The following is a 25,200-nucleotide window of genomic DNA, read 5'->3' on the forward strand; positions in this document are numbered from 1 at the left end:
GCTTGAGCTTCGACACAAACACGCACAAGCTGGACCTCGTCTCTTACAGTAACTGTAACAATATTCAGCAAGCTGCCAATCTCAACCAGAGTACGCACACATTTGAGAAAACAAACACACGCACACAGTCCTTCGACCAACATGCTGGACTGAATCACATTACTACCCACTGTTCTGCCCTCGGGGTGTGCACCTACTTTGTAGAGCCAAAGTCAATGCTTTTGTTGAGTTTCTGCGCAACTGGTCAGCGATTGCAAACTGGGAAGATTATCTTTGCATAATGTGGAATAATTTGGTGGAATCTGCTGATTCTAGAGGAACACGGGGTCAGTACCTTGGTGGAGTCTGAACTCTTCATGTATGGCTCGGCACAGTGGTTGATACCCCCCTGAAGCACCTTCTCTATGCGGGCCACCAGGAAGATATCTGGGTGTGGGCATGTTACCGAAAACACTCCCTATGAATCGAAATGTTAGAACAGATTTGAATATGTATTGGTAGATTTCCCCAGTGCAGTCATTAAGATGAAGAAAAACAAGAATCAGTGTTTTTCAAGTATTTATTTACCTGTCTGGGATACTGCATGGCTGCTTCTGGCATCCCGTGGATCAACCGCTGGCTGTCGGGTCGGCCATCGCCTCCCCCGTTCGTATACTGACTGCTGTTATTGGGCATCATGCCCCTGACAGAGGGGTGGTTTAGGTCAACGTGGAAATCAGAGGAGATTTTTCTGCCATTCTGGATGTCAAACAGCGACAGGGTGATGTAGAATGGCTCCACCTGGAGAAAGAGCACAGTGTCAATTTATTAGAACGAGTCTGATAGTCCTGCCAATCAGACTAAAGTACTATGCACATGTGTTAGGTATGCTGTGATGTCTTTGGGCTGCTATGATGGCTCCTTTCATCTTGTACTACACTAAGATATCAAAGTATGACTTGGATAAAAGATACTTTAAAGGATAAAGTATGATGTTGATAAAAAAAGCAGTGTATTTGTCCTTTATTGTGCCTACAGGCCACATAAAATGCTCCCAAGAGCCACAGCTAACAATAACTAATTTTACTGAACTTAATGTGATGTGCACTGGTGTAGTGTAGATAAAAATAAAGAGTATTAAATAATAAAAGCATAAATATAACTAATTACATTGTAGTATTTCAGTGGATCCAGTGTCACGTGACTTTACAGTACATATAAATATATTTGACCACTGGCATCAGAGAAAAAGCTGGACTGATGGACACGTGTCTCACGGACAGCTAACAGCTATTGCTGTAAAATTTCAGTGGAGGGAGCTGAGTGAACGCACTTCGAAGCATTTGCTCTGCGTGCGCGTGGACCATGTTGAAGTTTTAATAGACAGTTTCTGCTGGGAGGGACAGCAGGACAGCAGACTTCATTACGCAAATTGTTTGCCATTTCTGAGCCTGGAGGCTGGTTGCTATGCCAACGGGAGTCGTTCACCAGCTCAAATAATAAGACAAGTCCATCCGGCCTGCTGTAACAAACCCATCTCATCCATCCTTAGTCAGGCAGATAATGATATTTCTGTTATTTAAGGCCTGATGCGGAAAGAAAAAGAAAAAGAGATCCAGCTTACGTTTGTTGTTGGCCCTTCCTCGTTCTCGGCCACGCAGCTTTGCAAATTAAACGAGAGGTCGTTGCAGTTCACCAGCACACGCTTGCCAAACTTCTCCTCAAACTGCTTCACGTCTGGCTCTATTCCTGAGAAATCGAGTTTCTAAAGATAGTTCAAAAGACGGTATGGCATTAAACTGGGTCGGGTGTTATCACCAAATGGGACAAAGTGAACATTAGTGCGCCTTAATTTACCTGTGTGTCCGGATCCAGCGTGAACAGCTTCAGCCTGGTTTCATTCTTCATCCTAGACTCTATATCTCTTGTGCTCTGCGGAGAAGGAAAGCATTTCCTAAACTGAACCGCAAACTGTCTGAAACAGTGGAAGCACTGGCCGGGAGATTCACGGCGAGTTGTTTTTTTTATTAGTAGAACATTTGTCATTCGCACCGATCTGGAAGTCAGGCTCCATATTTTACAGGCCGATTGTGCTGTGCAGACGGGGGTGAGAGTCAGGTGGTACCAGCACACATTTCCCTGGAGCACACTCTATCCTGTCAAACTGTTTTCCACCCAACTGTTACCACCAGTTTCCATGCACATATGGCTTTACTATTACGTACCACTCATCACAATAACAGCAAGAAGAGCTTTTAAAAAAAACAAAACAAAAAAACCACCATAAATATCGGAAAAATATTTGCAGCCTGCAAGTCGTCAGACAGTTTCCCCGTTAAATACCAGAGAGGATTCTATCCTCAAAAATCATCAAAGCTCCTAATGCTTTTCTCCCTGCTGGGTCTCTTGGATTGGATATTGCTGACTGTATGCATTCTGTATATATTCTGGGCAAAACGCGCTCTTAAAGGAAAAATCATATTAGATATAATCCTGAGAAGGCCAATAGGAGGGAGGGGTCCAGTGATTCAAATGAATCACTGGGAAATTGGCTGTGTCACCCTCAACATTTAAATCTAAATTTAAGACGCATGTTTGTAGCAAGGATGGTTCCTTCTGTGCCTTCTTGCTCCTTCAGTGAGGACAGGAGATTGCATGCACATCCAACAGAGAAAGTAGGACCTACCTGAAAGCTGTCCATACTGCCAGAGGAGCTGTCTGACTTTCCAAGATCATCATCTGTCAGAAAATACAAGAAACAATGGGTGTGGGGAAAATATGTAAACCTTAAGAAAAACCACCTAGGGTTGTAAAACCTCTTTAATCACTCACTGACACGTGAAAGTTCGGTAAACAGTAATTCAGCTGTGCAGGAATCACCCGGGACTGAGATGGGGATACTGCAGGTCTCAGTGGCATATTTAAAAGAAAGCTTCCAGATCTTTTCAAGCGCAATAGCGCTTTTATTCTTTCCCCTCTCTCATGCACAGGATGATTAATACAAGCAGAGGAATTAGAAAGATTAGCGGAGTGTTTTATGCAGAGGCATTCAGCCTCTCTGCTTCACAGCTAAGCCTCCTGTGAGACAGGAGGTGAGTATTAAAAGCCTGGGTGGTCTGGTATCACATCTCCACATACTACATGCACACGGCCAGGGAAAAAAAAGTGAGATTAAGTGAGAAGGTCGCCCTTATTAATAACTGACTAAGCATGAAAATTCTCTTCATTAATCTGCACAATTTCACAAAACCTTTTCCCAGAATAAGGAAGCTATCTCGACAGGAATACCAACAAATAAAGACTCCCTTTCATGTGGAAGAAGACAAACGCACACATACCATCGTGAATGTCTCCATTTCTCTTCTCCTGCATGGCGATTTCAAAGCTACTGTGCAAGATCTTATTGAGCGTGTTGATCCATTCCTCCATCTCCGCCTCGCTGTCTGCAGCCAGCAGGTAGGTGCTCTTATCCTGCATCTTAAGCTCGAAAGCAAACCTTCGAACCTTGTTGTTCTGCAGAGACGGCATGGTGGGGGATAAAAAGGAAGGAAAGAGTTGTAGACAGTGCAGATAAAAACTTATTGAACATTGCAAAACAAGCGTTCAATCATTAGTTATTATTAATCTCTGGCTCTCTTCCACAGTGTGTTTTGTGTCCTGTCTTCCTCGCCTCACCCCCATCTGTCGTAGCAGATGGCTCCCCCTCTTTGAGCCTCACTCTGCTGGAGGTATCTTCCTGTTAAATGGGAGTTTTTCCCTCCCACTGTCACCGAATGCTTGCTCATGAGGGGTCATTTGATTGTTGGGGTTTTCTCTGTATTATGATAGAGTCTCTACCATGTAACATAAACCACCTTGAGACTACTGTTGCGACTTTGAGCTATATAAATAAAAATGTATTAAACTGAATTTAAATTATAACGATAGAAAAATAAAAGACCTGTTATTACTGAATAGATTGGATCAGTGGAATCTCATACAGACAGACTGAGTTTAATTTTTCACTTTTAAACATCAAACATCCAGTAGTGAACATAGTGAACATGGCAGAAGGGATGTTTCACCCCCCTCTCTGAAGAGAACACGGCCCCATGAGGCAGTAGTTGCTCTTATTCCACCATCACCCTCACTTCATTGTAATCTACGGTTAAAACCTTCAAAAATAAAGACCTGGTATATATTTGAATATTGAGTCCAAGTTTGGTAAACATGTAAGCATCGAAACTCAAATTTAATTTAAATGCTGCAGTGAGCAAATGGAAGGAACGTGAGTTATGGAGGGACGAAGCATTTACATCTGGATAACAAAGCCCTTCTGCCAGTGATGACCTCAAAACAGCCACGAAGGCTGATGCCACTGCCTCATTTGGGCTTTCGTGTTATTCTATTAAAGCCCATTCAGAACAAATGAGGGCTGACTGAGCTGCAGTTTGTCTATGACTCAGTGACTCTGAGGTCTGATGCTTATTAGGGTACTTTAATAAACGACTCCAGAAGAATTTGTTTTAGAGAAATAGAGGAGCCATTTTATTATTGTCAACAGTCACTGGATTGTGTTATGGTGGTTATCTCTGCAGCTTTCCTGCAATGTAGTGGGAGTGACTGGGAGGGAGAGACAATATCTGCAGACTAGCTGAGTAAACACAGAGAGGGGTGTTTGGGACAGAAATAAAACCAGAGTCCTGATAAAGAGACTTAACCAGTGTCATCACCTGAGGTCGGAGACTCAACTCAGGGAAACTGACTCGACGGTCCTTAAAATGATTCTGTATCCTTACTTTAAAGAGTAAGAAAGAAGAGAGCAGAAAGGAAAACTTTTGGAAAACTGAGTTATAGAACACTTAACATTTTTTAGCTGTTTGTTATTACAAAGAGAGTGCTGGTCAGTTGATATATGACAAATGCAGTGTGTGTTTGACTGTATGTTGGCGTCTTTACAAAGTGGAGGACCAGCTTGAGGCTCAGCTTGAAGCCTCTTTAGCATCTCTAAGCTGCAGCGTTAAAAACAACTGCAGTTATACTCATGGAGCAACTTCATCTGGGCCAGCTTAAATCATTAAACAAGGAAAAGCAGTTTAGCTTTAATATTCATTAAAGTGGACCTATTGTAGTCATTATTTCTGGTCATACTTGGCCTTGAAGCCCCTCAGTTCATCCAATGTGTGGGGAAAAAAAACACCCTTTTAGCTCCTCTCTAAGTCTCCACTCACCTAAGCCAGTTTTCTTCTGATTGGCTAACACTCGCGAACAGAAGACTGCAAAATAACCGCAGTACTTAAATCACTCCCGTAAGACGCATAAGGAAAAAGGATCAAATTAAATGTTCTTTATCACTGATTTATAATCTGGTCCCATTATATCTCAGCTCTTGAGACCAGTTTGGAGTAGTCCACATCAACAACACTGAGTGTGTTGGATTTGTCGCTGAGCTTTTTAGTCACACAATGATTTTTAAAAAATAGCCTCAAATGGTTTTTCTTTTTAATTACTGAGATTCTCTGTTAAAAATGAGCTCAGAAAGCTGGCAGTGAAGCTGCTGGACTGAGCCAGGAGCTGCAATTATACGAGCAGGGGTCTTTGGTTGAAAACTGGGCGACGTGGAGGTTCAGCAAACCCGAGGAATGGCACAGCCGCTATAACCCACACACATCTTGAAGCATTCAAATATCCTGCACACTCCCTTCAGCTTACACTTGAGGTAACCCAGCCAGCTGGGTGCCTCAGAGGTAAAAAAACAGGTTCTTTCCATCTGTTCATGCTGTAGATAGATGATAATGCATCCAGTGAGCGTTGGCCTACATTCAGCTGTTAGCACGTGGCATTGATTGTGAGGCTCGGGGAAAGTGCTTAGAATCGAGACCTCAGCATTCACCTTGTTTCAACAGCTGACAGTCAGCAGAAAAACACGACCTTGGGGTAGAGCGAGCTCAGGTTTCATAGAAGTGGAGAAGAGAAGCTCTCACGGGCTCACTTTTCAGCAGCAGCGCATCACTGTTAGAATAATTTCAGTTCAAATTTTGCCTGTTACAGATAGTGATTCATCCCGAATGCTGAGAAATAAATTTATACAGAAAACAACTGGAAAGAGGAAATCGTTATAATACCGGTTCATTCTGGGTAAACTGCGTTTTCCCCCAGGGGCCACACTACCACATGTGCAGACAGGGATATCCCGTTTGGCAAAGCATGCAGGTCATCTTGGGTCAATGAGGTTTAGCAATCACTGCCTTAATGTACCTGAATCACACCCATACAGGAGTCCAAGAAAATAGTTCCTTTGGGCTCTTTGGAGATCTTCTCATCCTTGTAGAAGTTTAAGTTATAAGAACCATCTCCAAGTTGAGTCAGGTGGAAATATCTCCTCTTGAATGACTGAAAAAGAAGAAAGACAGGAAATAAGAATTATTTGTATTTGCAAAAAGATAACTAAAACAGGTTAAACTGAACAGCGAGTGGTCATATGAAGGGGAAAAAACATGGAATAGTAAAATGAGGAGAACTTTCCAAAATGTGAAATAAACAACAAAGATGGCGTCATGTGCTCATTTGGTTCAAAACATTTTGGGTGCCATGATATAAAACAAAGAAAAGAAACAGACCCCAACATTTGAAAAACTGGAACTAGTAAATGTTAAAAAATTTGCACAAAATCAATTACTTCGGTTGAAAAAAATAAAAATAAATCATACAGTCAATTAATGTGGTCTTTATTGCCACCTTACCCTCATGGTGACACTGATAGCACTGTTCATGTTTCCTTTATACAGCCAGCCCTGTTTAGTGATTCCACCTTTCTGGGAGCCTAAGGAGGCTGTGTCCTGCAGGAGACAAGGACACAAGATCAGACAATTACATAACACCAAAAGGATAATGCATACATCTTAACCAGCCATATAGATTTAAAATCTAGTCGTCTTCATAGCATATGCACAAATGTGCCAATTCAGGAATTAAATCATTTCACTTTTCTTTTTGTGTGTGTGGTTGAAACAAGCTGCAGTAAATAAACATGGAGACAACGTGCTCCAAACACACACACACACATCATGTATACATTTCAAAACAATGTCTGATTTTATCTAAAGAAAAGTTTGTGCGACTTTATTTGGACATTTTTGCGGTGAAGCGGCATACAATAATATGTCACCAATTGCCCCACCCTGCCAAAGCTCTGTCTTGCTGTGCGGAAAGTCTTTGATCTTGTGGTCTGAGATGACACAGATCCCGGCACTATGTAGGACTTTCTCAGTCCAAACAACCAAGGCAGAAGAACATAAAACAAACTATGACTGTTAAACTAAATAAATATATCTCAGCTTTCATAGCAGATCTGTGACACATGGGCCCAGTCATCTCAAACGTTCACGGAGGTTTGTATGAGATCACGCCTTTCACACAAACACCGCTCTCGTGATCTGTAAAAATAAAATAATTAGGGGAATAATGATGAAAGAGGAGATACGGCGGTCAAACTCTATAGTTTGGTCCAGGTTTATATCAGCCTTACATATCATTTGCAGATACACTTTCCAAATTTGAAAGAGTACAATGAGAAGAGCGAATGGGCTTTCAAGATGTTATCATTTGAGTCCGGCTTCTTCTCTCAGCCCAATAAAGCAAAAAGGATTTGCTTTATTGGGCGTTGGCAGGAATTATAATATTTTCAGTGTGGAAGTTTGTGAAGTGAGCTGAAAAGCACCTGGAAAGGTTCAGAGTCCCATTTCCACTAGTCAGTGTCTAGACAACATTTGCAGGTCTGCAGAGAAGCAGAAAAGTCTCTGAGTTTAGGATCTCAGAACTCTCTTTGCCTGAGAAAACTTTGTCAAGGACATGATTAAAAAAAAAAAACCAACTCAAAAGGCCACACTAAAAATCTACAGTCAGACAAAGTGCAGATAAACCACATTACACAGCTGATAGTGAATGCGGTCTCAATGTACGGTTAGAACAGGCACGAAGATTTCTTTCGGGAAATTTACAGGAAGGCTTTATATCCTTTTCTCTCATCTACATGAGGAAATTCCCCATTTAAAAATATTCTGTAGTGTGGGTCGTGAAGGATGAGCCTTTCTATTGTGTTGAAGTCTTTCCAATCCTCCTTTCCCAGATTTTACTCTCTGGGGACTTGCACTTCTTTCAATCAAAGCTCCTTTTATTTAAAAGGGAAAATACATTGTGCAGCGCTGAGTTCTAGAAATCTTTCTAAAGATCATGTATTATATTTCAGCTCCTATACTCTCTTGCCTATAGGAGGCACAGTTTGACATATTGTGCAACAAGGGCAGGTCAGGATCTTCATCATACATCCTATGAAGCGGTGTGACCTTAACAATTGTATCTGTAACAGCTCTGCATTATCTTTAAGGCTTTGAAGACTCCCAACAAATCTGAGTGTCTGTCAGGTGACTTATGAGCCTCCTTGTTGTGAATTCCTCCCAGTCATTCCAAAGACAACAAGCACTTGTTTAATCTGTACAAGACTGCACACCCACTCTGTCATACATGAATTAGCAGAGGATAAAAAGGTCCAAATGTTGCATTGGAGCCCTTAAATTTCAATGTGAAACAAAATACATGGTGCACGTGCAACGCTGTAATTACTGTTAACTCACCTATTAGACACAAAAATGCCTTTTATCGCCGTACAATAAAAACATGAAAGGCGTAAGTGGGGATAAGTGAAATTTAACAGTGCACAACATTTTTGAGGGTGAGGTTCGTGTCATCAAGAGGAATCAAGAAACTCAACTGTGCGAAAAACTAAAAACTAACATGAACTCTTATTTACAGGAACAGTTCACACCCAAATTAAACGCTGGGATTTCTCCCCCTCTCTCTGGCGCGCAGTGCCATTTATCCATCTAGTTTTTTTCCCCTGTCAGTTGCCAAGTTTCACAAGGAATTGAAGGACTATGTTAAATATAATAGAACTAAATGACAACTAAACTCAGCTTTTTCAAAATCACGATCCAGTTAATCAAAAAGTCCACAAACTTTGTTAAAAGTTCCTGAGCTATTTTATCTCTTTTTATTGCAACCTTGTTACTGTGCAGGAGGAAACCTGAATCTATCAACAGACTTTCACTAGTGGCATTACAAACATTAATGGAGCTCTGTTCTGCACATTGACACACTGGATGTAATTTGGTATCAAACACACATTTTATTTTTTATTTTTATTTTTTAAAGGTACCTTGCTAGTACTGGGTTCGATCCTCTGTTACCTTCAGAGTTGCCTTAATTCTTCATGGGATAGATTCAATAATGTTCCCTGAGAACTAGTCCATGTTTACATGATAGCATCACATAGTTACTGGATGCACATCCATGATGCTCTGTTGGATTGTGATCGTTTGACTGCGGAGGCCGTTTGAATACAGTCAACTCGTTGTCATCTTCAAGAAACTAGTTTGAGAAGATTTGAGCTTTGTGTCATGCTGGAAGCGGCCATCAGAACATGGATACTACGTGTTCTATGTGGCAAAATGGATCCATGCTTTCATGTTTCAAATTCTGATCCCACCTTCCAAACGTTGCAGCAGAAACTGAGACCACTCTCCTGTGACCCACAGAATTTCTGCACACTGAATATTTTCTTTTTTCTGACCATTCTCTTAAAAATCCCAGCATATCAGCATTTTCTGAAATATTCTGAAAACTGAATTTCTGTCTGGTACCAAAAACTATGCCACCTTCAAACTCACTTAAGTCACCTTTCTGCTCTTATTCCAAAGCTTGGATTAAACTTCAATAAGTCATTTGGAGCATCTTTACATTCCTAAATGGTCATGTGATGTCATACGATTGGCTGAATAGATATCTGCATTAATGAGCAATTGAACAGGTGTATCTAATAAAGTGGCTAAAACTCCTCATAACAATGTTTGTGCATTATTTATGAATAAAAGAAAAAAACATCCATTCATAAATGTTTCTAAGTTTTAAGTGCTGTTTTGGTCTTTTGATGGTTAAATAAGCACAATCAGGGAGAGGTCAAATATACACATTTGATTTTTTCACTTTGAAAGTGTCCCTAAGTTACAGTACGTGAAACTTTAGGCACCCTAGAAACTAAAAATAAGCAATGGGTGTTTCTTCACACCGTCCATATCTTCTGACAAAGAACTCACCTCATCTTTGTCGACATCTTCATCCACTTCAAATACATGGACAGCCAATTTATCAGGCCTGGACACTTTACTGGAAAAACCCAAATACAGTGTAAGTATAATAGCTCAAGGGGATATATGTCAAGTGAATCTATTCATCACAACAACAAAAGCTTACGATGGCTCTTTCATGGCTTTGCTAATCTATCCAGCATGTGTGACTGAAGCGGTTTGGTGAGATCATTCAAATTTTTTTCTTCCCTATTTTTTATAATAAGTCATTTTACATTTTGAGGCTTTCTCAAGAGGAGCACAAACGACTTTTCGGCTCCTCGTGGAAACACAACGCACACACAGCTTGCTGGAAAATGAGCAGGTGCCAAAAGGTGAGAATCACCATCTAAAAATACTGTTAATTTTTTAAACTGGCGACCGACGTCACGATGCATTGTTTCAACTTCCCCAGATTCAGTAAAGTGACAGAACATTTGGCAGCAGTTGTACCAACAAGGTCACTGTCAGCTCATTTTCTAACACGCTGGTTATAAAGTAAGGATTCTTTACGGGAGAAGCTGGAGGTGATGACACAATCTCTAAACAATGAGGGTGGTTTCCACACTGGTTGCGTTCAGAAATTGCTCAATGCACTAGGAAAAGGAAACAGTCTTTTAAATGTGTGCAACAGTTATTTGTATGCTGTGTTTCCTTCTAATTAAGTCACGCAAGTTGTCAGATACAGAAAACTGAATAGGCGACAGCTTGCGTGTGTGATCGGGCTAAAACAAACAAAACTGTGTGACTGCAGGATTTAGCTTTAAACCAGCTGTATAGCATAGCAGTTCTTCTTAACCCCTCATAACAATGTGACGGCACCTCTATAACCACACTGTAGTGCTGAGTCGAGGATTTTTTAACTATAGACTTACTTTGGAAGCTGTCGGAAGTCCCCTGAATAGTCCTCATACTTGTAGTTGACCACATGCCAGTCTGACTTGTAGGTCTTAATGCACTGAGGAGACAACAGAAATTAATTACAGACCACTGTAGCACTGCATTGACACAGTGAGGTAGCAATTCAGGGCTATGTGAAGGCTGGAACTGGGTGTCATTCAGTCCCCTCTAAATGTGTTTCCATTTTCTCATCTCAACATGCTACATGAAGCTAATATACCACTAGGATCATCACTTTGATAAAGCTGAAGAAACTGTCGAACCATCTGATGAGAATTTGAGGCTTAGGATGTGAGTCCGTTTAGTCCGAATTGCTGGTGAGATGGTTAACAGATTTAGAAAGCCCTGCTCTTACTTAGTTCAGTGCTGCACGATTTCAGTAGCTTAGTGACAAATAGATGCTTCACAAAGATGTTTGACAGTGTCTTCTTTTCAAAAAGTCTTTCATAAGTTCCAGTAGACAACTCACTAACATACACATTAGGACAATATTTAATATTTTCAACCATTAAAGCTTCTCCTTGAGATAAAAAAGGAGGAGTGTATGCACGGTGACTCTGCCACAATCCAACGTCCACCAACACAAATTGGGAGTGTTTCGCTGTCCTCCTTTCCTTGGATAGAAAACATCTGTTCATTGTTAGAGTCAGTCACAAGTGCAGCTCCCTGGTATCTGTTCTACAGAAACTCACGCCATTTACAAGAACTGCTCCTGCAGGGAGATGAAATGCAACCTGATCAGGAGGCGAATCGGAAACGGAGAGGCTCTCGCTGGGCTAATCTCCACAGCTGTCCTGGTGATGTCACACAGCGCTTAACCAGGTGTCAGTATCTTGACTTCAGACAAGGCGCTCTAAATGCTGACCTTTGACCTGGAGGGAGAACTGTCGGTTTTCAGCTGGTGTGTGGCTTAAAAAGCTCTGCTAGAGCTGGATGATTATGATTCATCGTTTTAATCAGCAGCAACTGTGAGTTACTGATAAGTATATTTTTAATTAATCCTGCACTACATCAATAAAATGTCACATCTGGTGAACTTCCTGTGATTTTATTTGCTTTTTGCCCTTTTGGACTTTCAAGATGCCACAGCTGACCAAAACCAGGCTGAACCACTCAACAGCAAGACATGATCAAGGCTCAGCACTGACAGTAATAACTAATGACAGGGAACAAACAGAAGCTTGATAAATTATCAAATTAGTCGAACTTAATTTCAGTGTATTGTACCATAAATAGATTTTACTGAGAAAAAAGGGCACAAATAGTCCCGATGCTTCCAATGATGATCTATAACGAGGCTCCTTGATGACTTCCTGATGCGCTATGACTTGCAACATTCATAACTGCTAATATTAGGTAATATATTTGGTAATGAGCCAAATTAGCATTACTGTAGCATAGCTCTGTGGTTTATGACTGATATAATTGACCAAGTTCTTACTAGCCTGAAGCGCTGACGCCGTTTTCAAACGTCTATCATGAAAAAGATACATATACAATCATATTAAGTGTACTTACTTACTTTGTGCACAATAGAAACATTTGTTTTGCAAATGAACTTCGGTGTGCTTTACATGTCTTTTGGACCATTACTGTCAACAGGTATGAAAGCAGTCTCTCTCAATATAATATACTAGCATATATCCATGGTACAGTACTGTTTTTACTCTGTTTGTTAATGGTTGAAAAGCTTCATAATCTGTTATCATAATATGTGAGACATAATTCAAGTTTTGTGGATATAAACGGGTCATTTTAGTCTTTTTTCAGGTGGTTGCTAGGTAACATAATGATGTCATCATGTCTGATATAAATAAGAGCCTTCAGGGGCCTGAGATGTCCTTGTGTGCCAATTTTGGTTGCTCAACTTTTGATTGTGTAAGAGTTTGGATGGAAACAGAAAGAGATTTCATGCATTATCATGTAAGATGATTTAATTGGCTCTACTTGGTCTTAGAGTCTATTCCACTATTAAATGTTGTCAGTGGTTCAGTTTTTTGGGATTATTACCCCCAATTATTTCCAATATTTGGATTCAATTATTTCACTGTGTCTTCCTGCAGGCTCTCTGTGAGTGAAAGTCCTTCAAAAATTATCTTAAAAATCAGCCCACCTCTTGGACGAACAGACTCTGGGCCTCCCTCTCTGCATTTTCAGGCACTGTGGGGTACAGGGTTCTCCCTTGCCTCCTCAAAGTTGAAATCTGCGAAAACAAAGCAAATGTTGAAATTGTCAGAAGAAATGTAACTGTGGGATTACAGCAGACCACAAAGGATGACCAAAACTGAAACTGAAAAAAAGTGTGCTTTCACTTGAAATGGTCTTGTGAAATGACCACAGGTTATCTGGGGTTCAAAGCGTGCAAGTAAGTCAGAGACACAGTGGGATGCCTGCCCACGTCATCTGACTTTTAGGCCTACTGATGGATGTGTTTAAGCCTTTCGCTAATGACTAACAGGTTGACTCTGCAGACAGGCAACACAGTAGCAAAAATAATCAAGACCCTGTAGTGTAATTAAAGTAAAAAGCCTTTTAATTTTATTTAAGCAAGACCAACACAGCCGCTTTTATCGATCACTAAGGATGCAAATTCTAGTGCTCGACAAACATCAGCATGCCAAAACGCTCAAAACGACAGCGCCAACAGGTTGATTAATGTGACTTTCATGTCACTAGATCCTTGGCAGAGATGTAAAAATTATTTTAATAACCTGTGGAGATGTAATAAAGTAGTCAATCGACTATTGTGCGTAACAACTATGTAACTTTACATTAATTCACACTGATTAGAAAAAGCATTCTTTTTGTTTTTGCTCTTGCAAAGCATCGGTGGAGTTAATCCACAAAAGCTCATTCTGAGCCAGGAAAAAAACCTGCTTTAGAGCAAGCAGTGTTGGATATGACTGAGGTTTCCAAAAATGAGTTTCCCAGTTGTTATAAGAATCTGAAGCTGGAGTCCTGGGTATACAGTATTCACATTGGTTTACTGTATGATTTCTGTTCATCTGGACGTAGCGTCGTCCGCTACGTCCAGATGAACAGAATCAACTTCTGGAGATTTACTTTCCTGGATGATTGAGAATGCGTCAAGATACTGTATGCTTTCTTTTTAGTAGCTTTATGGCCTTCAAAGAATATGCACCTCAAAGATCTGAAATCAGATTCACCTGATTTCATTAAAATGAAGCTACACAATGTGATAATAAGTCAAATGTGGTGTTTCGCAGTTACGGGATAAAAGAAGTTGTTTCACAAAAGCTTGTTTTTCTAGATATCTGGAATGACCCCAAGACAAATACTAAAACTGCTGTCTTTGCCTCCCCTGTTGCCCTCTATAAACTTGCATGTGGTGTTAGATCCAGTCCTTACTGTGTTAATGTCAATAAATTCCCCAGCTCTTAATTGTGAACCTTAAGTCTCCCTTTTCCTGTCTGCTACCCATGTTTCCTGCAGGGGAGATAATGATCTTTGCACTGAAAGCAGCAGAAATAAACAGGCATGGACGCCAGAGGCAACCAGGAAGTGGGCAAAAAGAAGCATTTAATTGGACTACAAGTTGCCACAGAGAATTATCAGATCCTCTGGTTTAAAATTCCCCAAATTGTTATGGGAGATGGACAAGTTCAATAAGACCCCATCAATATTTTATCTAAACTATCAATCTTCTTTATCCAAGCTGAGCTGGAGACAAGAACTTGACCACTTCCCAACAGCTCCGACAGACTGAAAAACAAGCAAAGCAGTGCTTTGAGCTTGTGCAAATATGTGCTTGCCTTCATGTACGCCAGGTAAAATATTTACTTAGCAAGCTGATGAACTGTACTTAACTAACACTCACTAGTAGTAAATACTAAATTATGCCAATGCTGACAGTTATGTCATTAGTTATGCAAATATTTGGTATAGACTGCGTATAATGATTGATGGACAGCAAGTCTGAAAAGTGACACCAGTCCAGTAAAGCCTTAAACCTGAATCTTTTCTAATGGCCAGTGGTAGCCAAACCTCCTTGTTGCTCAGTTTACTTGGATTTTATACCGGCCCATTGGAAAGAAGACCCTACCTCTCACTGGACTTTCATTCTGTTTAAAGTCCCCTTCAATACAACATGATGTTCATTAGATACATTTAGGAACAAATGCAACCTGTAGCTAAATTCCTCCACAGAAATGAGGAATTTGGCTGCAAATTCCTCCACTCAGGATACTGTTCATTCTGTGGAATGGTTGACAGAGAATATCATATCGAACACTGGTGTTACCATAACCTTAGGTACACGGCAAAGTAAAGAAACAAGAACAATGCTCTGATCTGCAGATTTCACAGTGAAGGGGGGCCTTAGACAAAGTGCATATATCAAATTGAGGAGAAAGGAAGACTCCTATTCTGCTAATCTTGGACAAATTTCTCCAGGAACCTCACACAGAGAGACCAACCCAACCCTCCCTCCACTTTGCCAGCAGTATCTTGATCAAAAGCAGATGGAGCTGATATAAACATCACCTACCAGAAGAACAGCTCATGACTTTTGATGAGCCAGAGGGAATAAGATAAGGTAGAGACTTGATAGAGGTTTCCAATACCGGGAAACAGACAAAAACTGTATTTATACAAAAATAACTCAGAGATAGAGGAGGTCTTTCTGCCTCGACTCATGACCTGTAGAAGTGTCTTTACGCAGACTGAGATTTCTACATAACACTCACTGGTCATACACTGACACAACTCCCCCAAAACACTGAAAGCTGATTACAACCTTGCCTGAACAAGAGTCTGAACAGGCAGAAACAGATGTTAAGATCAGTCACTGAGCCTCCCGTGGTTTTTTTTTTTTTTTTTTAACCCCCCCTCAGTCAGAATCACCTGTCAGCCCCTGACAACGTACTGTTTGTGTGTGAAGCTGGCGTGTTATGCTCATAGCAGCAGGCTAAACGTGGATATGCATGAGAAGTCAGAGTCAAGGCTGTCCTGCCGTCACCAAGCACCCAGCTGCCAGGCCTTACAAACCGTAACAACCGCTTCTCTATCCAGAGTCAATTCCAAAGTTAGAAACACCAAGCAGACCTGGTGCTTTCATTTATATTCTAATCATTAAAACTGTGGCTATACACACCAGTGACAAGGAATTATTTAAAGGTTATTTTTCCCAGATAGACCCAAGTCCCCATTAACATCCAAACAGCAACTTTGGCAGGTTTGTGGGAAGACTGATCTCACATGCGAAGATCAACCCATGTAACTTAAATCAAGTTCTGTTTGAGCATTTGAAAAAACTGATTATTTCTAAAAGTGTTCATGTATGGTTGCAATGATTCTCCAAATCCACAGGTTGGGTCATAACTAAATCTTTAGCCAATGACTTTTAACTATTTTAATAGTGATTAGTAAGACGTTTATGACAGCATGATGACGTAACCATGACTGGATCATCACCTAAAAATAAAAATTTGTTATTCTGATGTATTTCCAGTTCACTCTTCATTTAAGCAATCATGTTAAGCAGGGCATTCATTACATCACACAAAACACTATGAAGCCATCACTAAAATACCACTAATCATCCTGTATTTGCAATCTTGCTTAAAAAAAAGAAATACATCAAAACAAAACATGCTATTCATAAAGACTCAAGTTAAAATGTATTTCACCACAAAGCTCAGTAAAGAAACCTTTAAGATCCCTGCAGTTGGCAATTACACATCATTTACAGAGAATGCATCCTTGCTTTGACAAAAAATACATTAAAAATAAAAATAATTCTGAGCATGTATTGGTGTTAAAAAGCCGTACTCATTATGCTAATGACTTGAAATGTCACAGTCATTTGGGGCATTTTGCACCAACATCTGAAGGAAGAAAGAGCCATTAAAGGCTGAAGGGATTTATAGATGCACTAAAAACTGACTATGGGAGGCTTATGTTTCACAGTGAAGGTGGCAAAGAGCTGGGCATCAAACATTTTGCCCTCAAATTTTGTGATTTCGCCCATGTCTTATGTAAGGACTCATGATTCGATTAAGATTTGGTGGAGCAGAGAAAATCTCCATCCAACTGTCAGGAAACTCCTAAGTGACCAGGAGTTCAGCACTCACACTTGGTACACAGTATACCTACTACATCTCTGCCCATTAGCTTTTATTTATTATGGATATTATGAATTAACATGTTGCCTAGCAACCATCTACTAGACGTTTACAGACTGAGTGTCATGAGTCGGTCCGTTTCATGCAACACGTGGACAGCAATGCAGGCGAATAGTCACGCTCACATTCACAGCCAAATGCTAACACATTTCTTCCACTAATATGTCACTAGCTTGGAAAGATTTCACTGTGATTTGAAGCACAAAGTTCACCAAAGTAAACAGTGGTTGAATGGACACTGGAATGTCTGGACAACAAACCCTGTCGAATTAACAACACTTAACCCAACTGAACGTGGATATTAAAAGGAATCCAAACAAAGAAAAGTGGACAAATCTAAAACTCTACAGTGTTCAGAGCTAGCCATCAGCAGCCTCTGTATCAGCAAAGGACAGAAGCAGTTACAAGGAAAAGTACGGGGACAAGTGAAAAAGAAAAAAAGGGATGATGTCCTCTTATCTGCTAAACAAACAAACAAACAAACAAAAAAGCAAGGTACCGGCCAATTAAACTGCAATCCTAGTATCTCGAGCTAAAATGGGCCATTTTTACCATTTATGCACTAATAACAACTTAGAAAAGTGTTGTATAATTTTCATTACATTACTACCTAATTCATATCCACATTCAATTCAATTTAAACAGCACCAAATCACAGCAACAGTTACCTCAAGGTGCTTTATATCGTAAGGTAGACCCAACAGTAATGCATACATAGAAACACCCAACAATCGTATGACCCCCAATGAGCAAGCACTTTGGCGACAGTAGGAAGGAAGAACTCTCTTTTAACAGGAAGAAACCTCCGGCCGAACCAGGCTCAGGGAGGGGCGGCCCTCTGCCCCCTTTTCCCAGTCAGTCACAAGACAACCTGGGACTGAGATACAACAACAACAACAAACTTTATTTATATAGCACATTTAAAAACCAGTGGTGTACCAAAGTGCTTAACATGCTAGAGGGTAAAATGAAGTAACAGGAAAGGATGAGGGTTATGGCAAGGTACCAAAACGTGCTAACAGGTTGAATGGCATTAAAACACACGAAGGCAAAAGAATTGCATATAAAAGCATAAAAGAAGGATAAGTGTAGAGGATAAAACAGTCAAAAAATAAATAAATAAATAAATAAAACTGAAATTGAACAAAACTGAGTTTATACCACTGATGTGTCCCTGCACAACAATCCCAGTTAGTTTATTGTGTGGCCCGTTATCTGGCAACCACCTAACAACAGGCTAAAATGACATTTACAGTGAAGAAGACCCACAAAAATGCCCCAGTTTTTATACTCTTAAAGGGATTGGACAATGGATGGTATAATTCTTATATTTACTCATATAAACAAGAACTACCATATTTTTCTTTACTTTTCTCAGTGTGATTAACTATATCAGTTTGCCAACAGCATGAACAGACCCAGTAATACTGTAGCATAGGTGTGTACTGGTATCAGAAACACATGAAATGTTTCTGATACCAGCATGTATCAGAAACATGTATCAGCACGTTTGTCTTTTATTCTCACTGCATCAATTCGGTGGTATAGTGTTGATAATAAAGGACCAACTCCACTAGCATAAAATTAGAGCCAATTCCTGATGTAATGCCAAAACATTCCAAAATTTTCCAGGTGAAACTTGTACTTTGCAGTTCCCGTTACAGGAGAGGATGTTGACACAAATAGATTTCTGACTGTAACTCTTTGGATCAGAGCAATCTGAATGACCCGTACATCCTGAGGAATACACATACCATTTACAACTCCAATAAATAATAACTGTATTCTTCAACCAATGTGGGAATTCAGACAAAAGATGTTAAAGTCATTAGACAAACCCAAAAAAAGACTTCCCTTACTGGAATGGTGTTATATTAAAGGCCCAGACTCTATAAAGCTTTGACAGCAATGTGAGACAAATTGGTAGGGTTAGATCTGAGGATATACTAACATCCTTCAAAGAAGTCTCATTTCCTGAAGTACCAGCTCTGGGCCAGATCTCCATTTTCGATTTTCCAGCTGCAGCGTGGAAAGTGTGAGGGACGCACATCCTGCACGGTGTGGCTGGAGATAACACTTACTCTGTCACAACATGGGACACAGAATGAGCCAATTAAACAGATGGCCCCTGACCCATCTCTTGCTGCAGCAGAGGAGGATATAAACAAAAGGAAAGCCTTTGTCAGTGGCTACACCCATCATCACAATGGGGCCAAAGGAAAAACCACTTCAAACAAACACAAAAAAGAAAACACGCAAGTGGACGAGTAAATATTAATATTGTATAGATACCAGTAAATGTAACGAGCTCGTGTGTTTAGCAGCAATACACAGGAGGACAGTTTAACTCCTGTCTGCCTGACTTTGCACCAGAAGTGTATAGCAACAACGGAAACCAGAGCACTAAAGATGCACACCACCATTTGCTGTGGAACATTTTTCCATAGCTTCATAGCTGCTTCCCAGCAATTTAACCCCAGAGCCACATTTACTACAGCAAGACTCACCATCTATACTTCTGCAAACATAGATGGCGAGTCTGCTGAAAAATGTGCATGAAAAGTTTAGACACTCACCTCAAAGTCCTCAAGGGGGAACTGCAGCATGTCTCTGAGGACATCGCTAAGGATCTGCGTCTTCCTCTGCACCAGCACATTTTCATAATCGAGCGGCTCGATCACCTTTGGTTTTACCTACAAAACACATAAACACACAGTTGGGGATTAAACTACAAAACTAAAGCAAGTAACATGAAGGCACAGAAGAAGCTATCTGTGACGTTATTGGATGGATTCAGAAGAGAGATCAAGGAAACGAGTAACAATATGCAAACAATCAGGCATAATAAGATTACTGTTGGCATGCCAACCCCTCAGCATTGGAGAGTAAAAACCCATTAGCTCCTTTCAGTTTTCAGACCTTCAATACTTTCTCATCAACTAAATGAAACTTGACGACAGGCATAAATTGGTTTCAAAGGACATATCAATTTATTATTGCGTTTGTAGAGATCAGATATAGGAGCAAACTTCTGAATAAAAACTGCCCATTTTTAGCACAGAATATTTAAAAAAAAAAGATGTGCATTCGGTGCGAGCAAAGAAAAGACTTTCAAACAAAGGCAGTTTGGTGTGTGGTTAACCTATGTGATGATGCTTACACTTACATAGTGGGGGATCTTGATGAATAAGCAACAAAATAAAAAACAAAGCTGGTAAACCATAACTAACAGGAATGCACTTTAAATAAGCATGTGCAGGAGAAGAGATCACAGTCAACAGACTTGGATTTATCCAGCCGTGTGACAGGGCACAATAGGACATGTTTTCTGTTAGATGCACAGTGACAAGTCAATCAGGGCTCCATCTGCCCAGAGAAAGTGCATCTGCTTCACGGATAAGGAGGGTCTCAATGAGCTCAACTCTTTACGATGGCACACATCATATTACACTCCATCTGGACAACATACAGGACATTGTAATTTTTGTCTACGACATAAAGCAATGAAGGCAAGCTGTCAACGCTTTTATCTGTTGGGATGGGAGGATAAATCCAACAACGAGCAAAGTGAAAAACAAGCAGTGACAGATCAGCAGACTTCAGGGCTGAGCGACAGCACTGCTCACTCATTCCTCCCACATCTGGGACTGATAATGTTAGCATGATCTCAGATGGGGGAGTCATGCATGTAGACCTGCCTGAATCTATGCTGCTATGTAGTAACCTTTGTTAGTAACAGAGTAGAGCGAGGACAGAGGGGGCAGGACCTTGTATCAGTTTCAAGGACAGGGAGGGAATAGGAGAGCAGAGATGGTGCCACCATGTCTGTCAGCTGAAGCAGGTTGTGACATACCAGACAACTTCTTCTCCACGTTTTATTTAAACACAAATATACAATTATCTGCAGTTGAACTTTAATAAACTGTGCTCCCCTTAGAACAGAAAAAAATTGATGGATGGAGAGATTTCTAGATGTAAGCCAGGAAAGAATTTATGGAAAGATAAGATAAATACGTGTATGTCTTACTTAATTCGACGCCTAAAATCTCCATATCTCCACAAACAATCTGAGAGCCTCTAGAAGATGAAGTCTTAGGAATGTCAGGCAAACACACCTATACTATCATTATTAAGCAATGACCTGGGGGAAAAAAAACCCAAAACACAATGAATCAGGTTTGACTAAACCAAACACCTGCAATGGATACTCTGGAGCAGAGGGGCCATTCTACTTTATAGGCAACAAATGGCCTGATCTGATCTTACATGAGTAAAATCAATATACAATAAGCTATTTAATAGCAAAACAAACTAAAATTTCCCCTTTTTTTAAGTGAAAATGGAACATAAGCACATTCTGACAGTGTTTATATATGATGAGCAATCTTAGAAAACAAATGATGAGCAGGCAAGAGACGTAAATCCAGTTTTAACAGTGTGATCATGGTAAAAAAGAAAAAAAGAAGTATAACCTCTTTCAAGTCTGAGGTTTTACCACGTCACCATGTTAGTCTTTGTTTTTGGTTTTTGCTAAATACAGCCAAACCTTGTGACAAACTAAAGATACCCTTAGTGCTTCAACATGAAATAACAAGGTCAGTAGCAGCCAGGTGCTGCTGCTCAAATGCACTCCATTGTCAGCAAGTGAGAGCACCTCTATAAAAGCAGACGTTTGGGCAGTTTGCTGATTTGAAGCATTTCGATGTGTTAACACAAGGAAAAAAATCAAGGTGTTCCAGTCAAAGTCCAGACCTCAAGCCAAATAAAATGCTGGCTGTACCTTAAGCAAGCTGTGCGAAAACAAATACCTGTAGACCACAATGTATTGAAGCAATGCTGTGGAGAAATATTTTTCAATTTCCATGTGCCACTCCTATCACAGTGATGTCATCAACACACCAGGACTGTTTGTCAGGGAAGTTCTGCCATAAGTTTGAGACTTTTGGAATGGAGGGTTTAAGCTAGTACAGAAAAAGTGAACAAGTGAGCAATCTGAGGCTGAAAGATGCCAAAAACAAACCAAATATATACTAGAAATAACCTAATGAAGCCTCTGCTGTATGGTCAAAACCAAGCTAGTAAAGATGTGGTAGTAACTACATTTAAATAAAGTATGTGCTGAAAGATTTGACCCCGTTTTAGTGATGGTGCCCCTTTTCTCACCAGTAATGGATATCTGAACCCACTCAAGTGCTGCTGATTCCCTCCAAACTCCTCTGCGTGCCTCCACATTGCTTTGTCAGTGACCCAAAGTGGTCAACCACACAGTGCACTCAGCACTGAGCGCAAAAGCTCTGTCATTCTCTCAACCCACAGTGCTGACCAGAGTCGATACATAGCCCCAAATTTACACTTATTGTCAAATTAGTCCTTTAAGAAGGTATTTGAAATCACCTGTTGAACAAATGCCTTCAAGACTAACGGTAACGTTTCACTGTCAATCAGAAAATACTGAAGCTCCAGTTATATTTCTTGGTTGTCTACACACCCAAGCAGAAACGTGCAGACTGTATATTCAACAGCTGTAAACTCAAGTCAGCAAACAGGCGAGCCAACCCTGTAAGAACAGAAAGCAGACGCCCATGAAGCCATCCCTTCCACTCCCTCTCTACAGCAATTGGGCAGCTGTTTATCTGCATCTCCCACTCCTCCACATCACTGCACCCTCACACAGCCTGAAACAATGGTGCTGCGTAGTGCCTCTCAATCTAGTCACTGACTGTTTGGTTGACTCTGCAGAGGGCCTGACCACTGGACACCTTCGTTAAAGGGCAGGAAATGATCACTGTCGCGGTCGCTGACTTTTGCGCCAAATAAAACATTTTACGAGCCAAAGCAATCTTTGAGAATAAAGTCGAGGGACCTGCGATGTATTCGCCCAGGTAGTAAAGTGCTAATAAAGTTCAACCTTCCCCCGTGCTGGTGCTAACACTGCAAATTTGAAATGTGAGCTGGTAGCACTGTTTCTATGAAAGGAGGCGAGAGAGTGAACCAGCACAAACGCTCACATGACACCTGCTTTTGGCACTTTATGGCTGAGGTTAACCTTTACACGACTTACTTTCTCAAGGATCAGAGCAAATTTGACACGTCAGTACTGATTTTCTTTTTTCTTTTTAAATGTAAACCAAAAAGTCTCACATCTCTATGTGAATTACTTGAATGACTTACCACCACCTGTGGCACTGGATCTACCTCAGGCTCAGCTGCAACCAACCTCTTGTACTGCTGTGGACTCTCAATGACCAGCTCCTTTTTTGGAGTTTTACTAGCCCTTCCTTGCATTGTCAACACTTGTGGTAAGATATTTCCAAGACAGATCCCAAAGAGAAGTTGCAAGCCAGCATATCAGGTAGAGAAAAATCTTTGCACTGGAAAAAGTTTGTATATCTCCCTTTTCAGTCCCTAGCTCACTCCAAGCTACGGCTGCTCTGACTGAAAGCAGTGGACTCACACCCAGGCTGAAGAGATGGCCCCTCCTACACTCAGCTGTGCAGCCTGAGGGAGTTAAACACCCTCTCACCCACACACACATACAATGAAGCTATATGACCCCACACTATCCACCTGCACAGCAACAAAGGGTTAAGAAAAGAAAAGATACACATTCCTCAAGAATTACAGTGTGGTCAGGCACAATCCACGCCTTATGTGGGACAGCTGAAATAAGAGCTGGGTTCAAATTCATCAAAAGCCCAGAGTGAGTGACACAACAATGAGGCACTTTAGTGGCACATTAATAATAAGCCTGATCAAGTTTTCTTTTCAAAGGTTAAAGATGAGTTTCCAGGCTGAACCCAAACCCTAAAGATTGTAGCAGGACTCCAGAAGCAACATTTACAAATCTTTGCCACCTTTTTGAAGACGTAAGACTGAGCAGGACATGAATCAGCTGTATCAGCCAATATGACAGAGTTATTAGTCACTTAAATGTTCTTTTTTTTTTTTGCCCTCCTGCTTCCAGTACATGACTACAGCCGAGACAGTAGCTGTAATCACAGATGACAGATTAGGTCCAGCTTCTGTCTCCCTGCTTGTTGATGCAACTGCTTAAGGGGGATTCCAGCATGAAGCAGCCCCTCTCAACCCACCCAGGAGTGGGCTCCACCTACAGATTCCTCTGGTGGGCCACCGCAGGAGTGGATGTTATGGTTTCACGCCTGCGCCTCAGTTTAAAGAGAAAGAGAGAGAGCAGCTGCTTCCTTCAAAGGGTTACATGGGACACACTTGTGTAGGTAATTCGATCTAAATCAATAACAGGATATTAAACAGGCAAGTTTATTGCTATAACTTATCCTTATGAAATTAAAGCTGATTGCACCCTGCCCATTTAAGGCATAGTGCATTCAGCTTTCCACAGGTAGCTGAAATGATGGCTGGTGAAAATGGGTGAAGAGGTGTTAATATTTTTTTCATATTAACACAAACTGAGAGAATTTATTAAGAACGAATAAATAAAAATCAATCAATTAAATATTTTAAGCAAAAATAGTGGTATAAGCCTAAACACTGCTGAAATGCCATTTTTCTATTGCCTAAAAAAGGCCTTATTTATTTACAGTGAATATCTTAAAGTTCTGAACTTTAGGAAGACAAAAGGCATGGAGATGTTATGGGGATTTCCTTCAGGGCTTTCTAACTACACTTGGGCAATTCTTGCTTGTCACGTGTCCGAGAATAGTATGGTGCAGTATAAGTATATAACTGCTGGGTAAAAGTTTCCCTTTACTTTGACCTTAGCCCTAACTAACCATTACCTAAACAACCCGAGGGTAGCTCTCTGGTAATACTGAAAGAAAGAAAAAAGACACCAGATGACTGGTGTCTTTGTGCTGCATATTGATTGAATGTTTGGCCAGAATAATGAGAGTTGACAGAGAAGCTCTTTATGCAGGACCTGATATGAGCTTCACTTTAACATATATCCCGATTCCTATACAAAGTAAATATTGTGCATATAGGTGGAAGGTACTTTCCAGAAAACTTGCATTAGGAACTTCCCCATTGAGCTGCATGTT

The 25,200-nt window shown here is 40.6% G+C and overlaps 1 protein-coding gene across 3 annotated transcripts in view; it reads right to left on the bottom strand.

Annotated features, from left to right (window-relative positions):
* The window catches only part of LOC308410527 (dedicator of cytokinesis protein 9), a 75,654-nt gene that overhangs the window by 21,025 nt on the left and 29,429 nt on the right, over positions 1 to 25,200 (bottom strand). For 2 of the 3 annotated variants that reach the window (XM_080903912.1, XM_080903913.1), the window contains exons 2-13: positions 19,759 to 19,875; positions 13,153 to 13,242; positions 11,015 to 11,097; positions 10,110 to 10,179; positions 6,702 to 6,797; positions 6,217 to 6,351; positions 3,318 to 3,492; positions 2,666 to 2,718; positions 1,837 to 1,911; positions 1,604 to 1,744; positions 568 to 780; positions 335 to 457 (exon numbers count right to left, since the gene is read on the bottom strand). In XM_080903912.1, the coding sequence (XP_080760038.1) occupies positions 335 to 457; positions 568 to 780; positions 1,604 to 1,744; positions 1,837 to 1,911; positions 2,666 to 2,718; positions 3,318 to 3,492; positions 6,217 to 6,351; positions 6,702 to 6,797; positions 10,110 to 10,179; positions 11,015 to 11,097; positions 13,153 to 13,242; positions 19,759 to 19,875 (1,371 nt within the window). Of the gene's footprint in view, positions 1 to 334; positions 458 to 567; positions 781 to 1,603; positions 1,745 to 1,836; positions 1,912 to 2,665; positions 2,719 to 3,317; positions 3,493 to 6,216; positions 6,352 to 6,701; positions 6,798 to 10,109; positions 10,180 to 11,014; positions 11,098 to 13,152; positions 13,243 to 19,758; positions 19,876 to 23,353; positions 23,623 to 25,200 lie in introns of those variants that run through there. The other variant, XM_080903914.1, reaches the window with a different exon arrangement.

This window comes from Rhamphochromis sp. 'chilingali' (assembly GCF_963969265.1).
Source record: "Rhamphochromis sp. 'chilingali' genome assembly, chromosome: 14".
Classification (NCBI taxonomy): Eukaryota; Metazoa; Chordata; class Actinopteri; order Cichliformes; family Cichlidae; genus Rhamphochromis; species Rhamphochromis sp. 'chilingali'.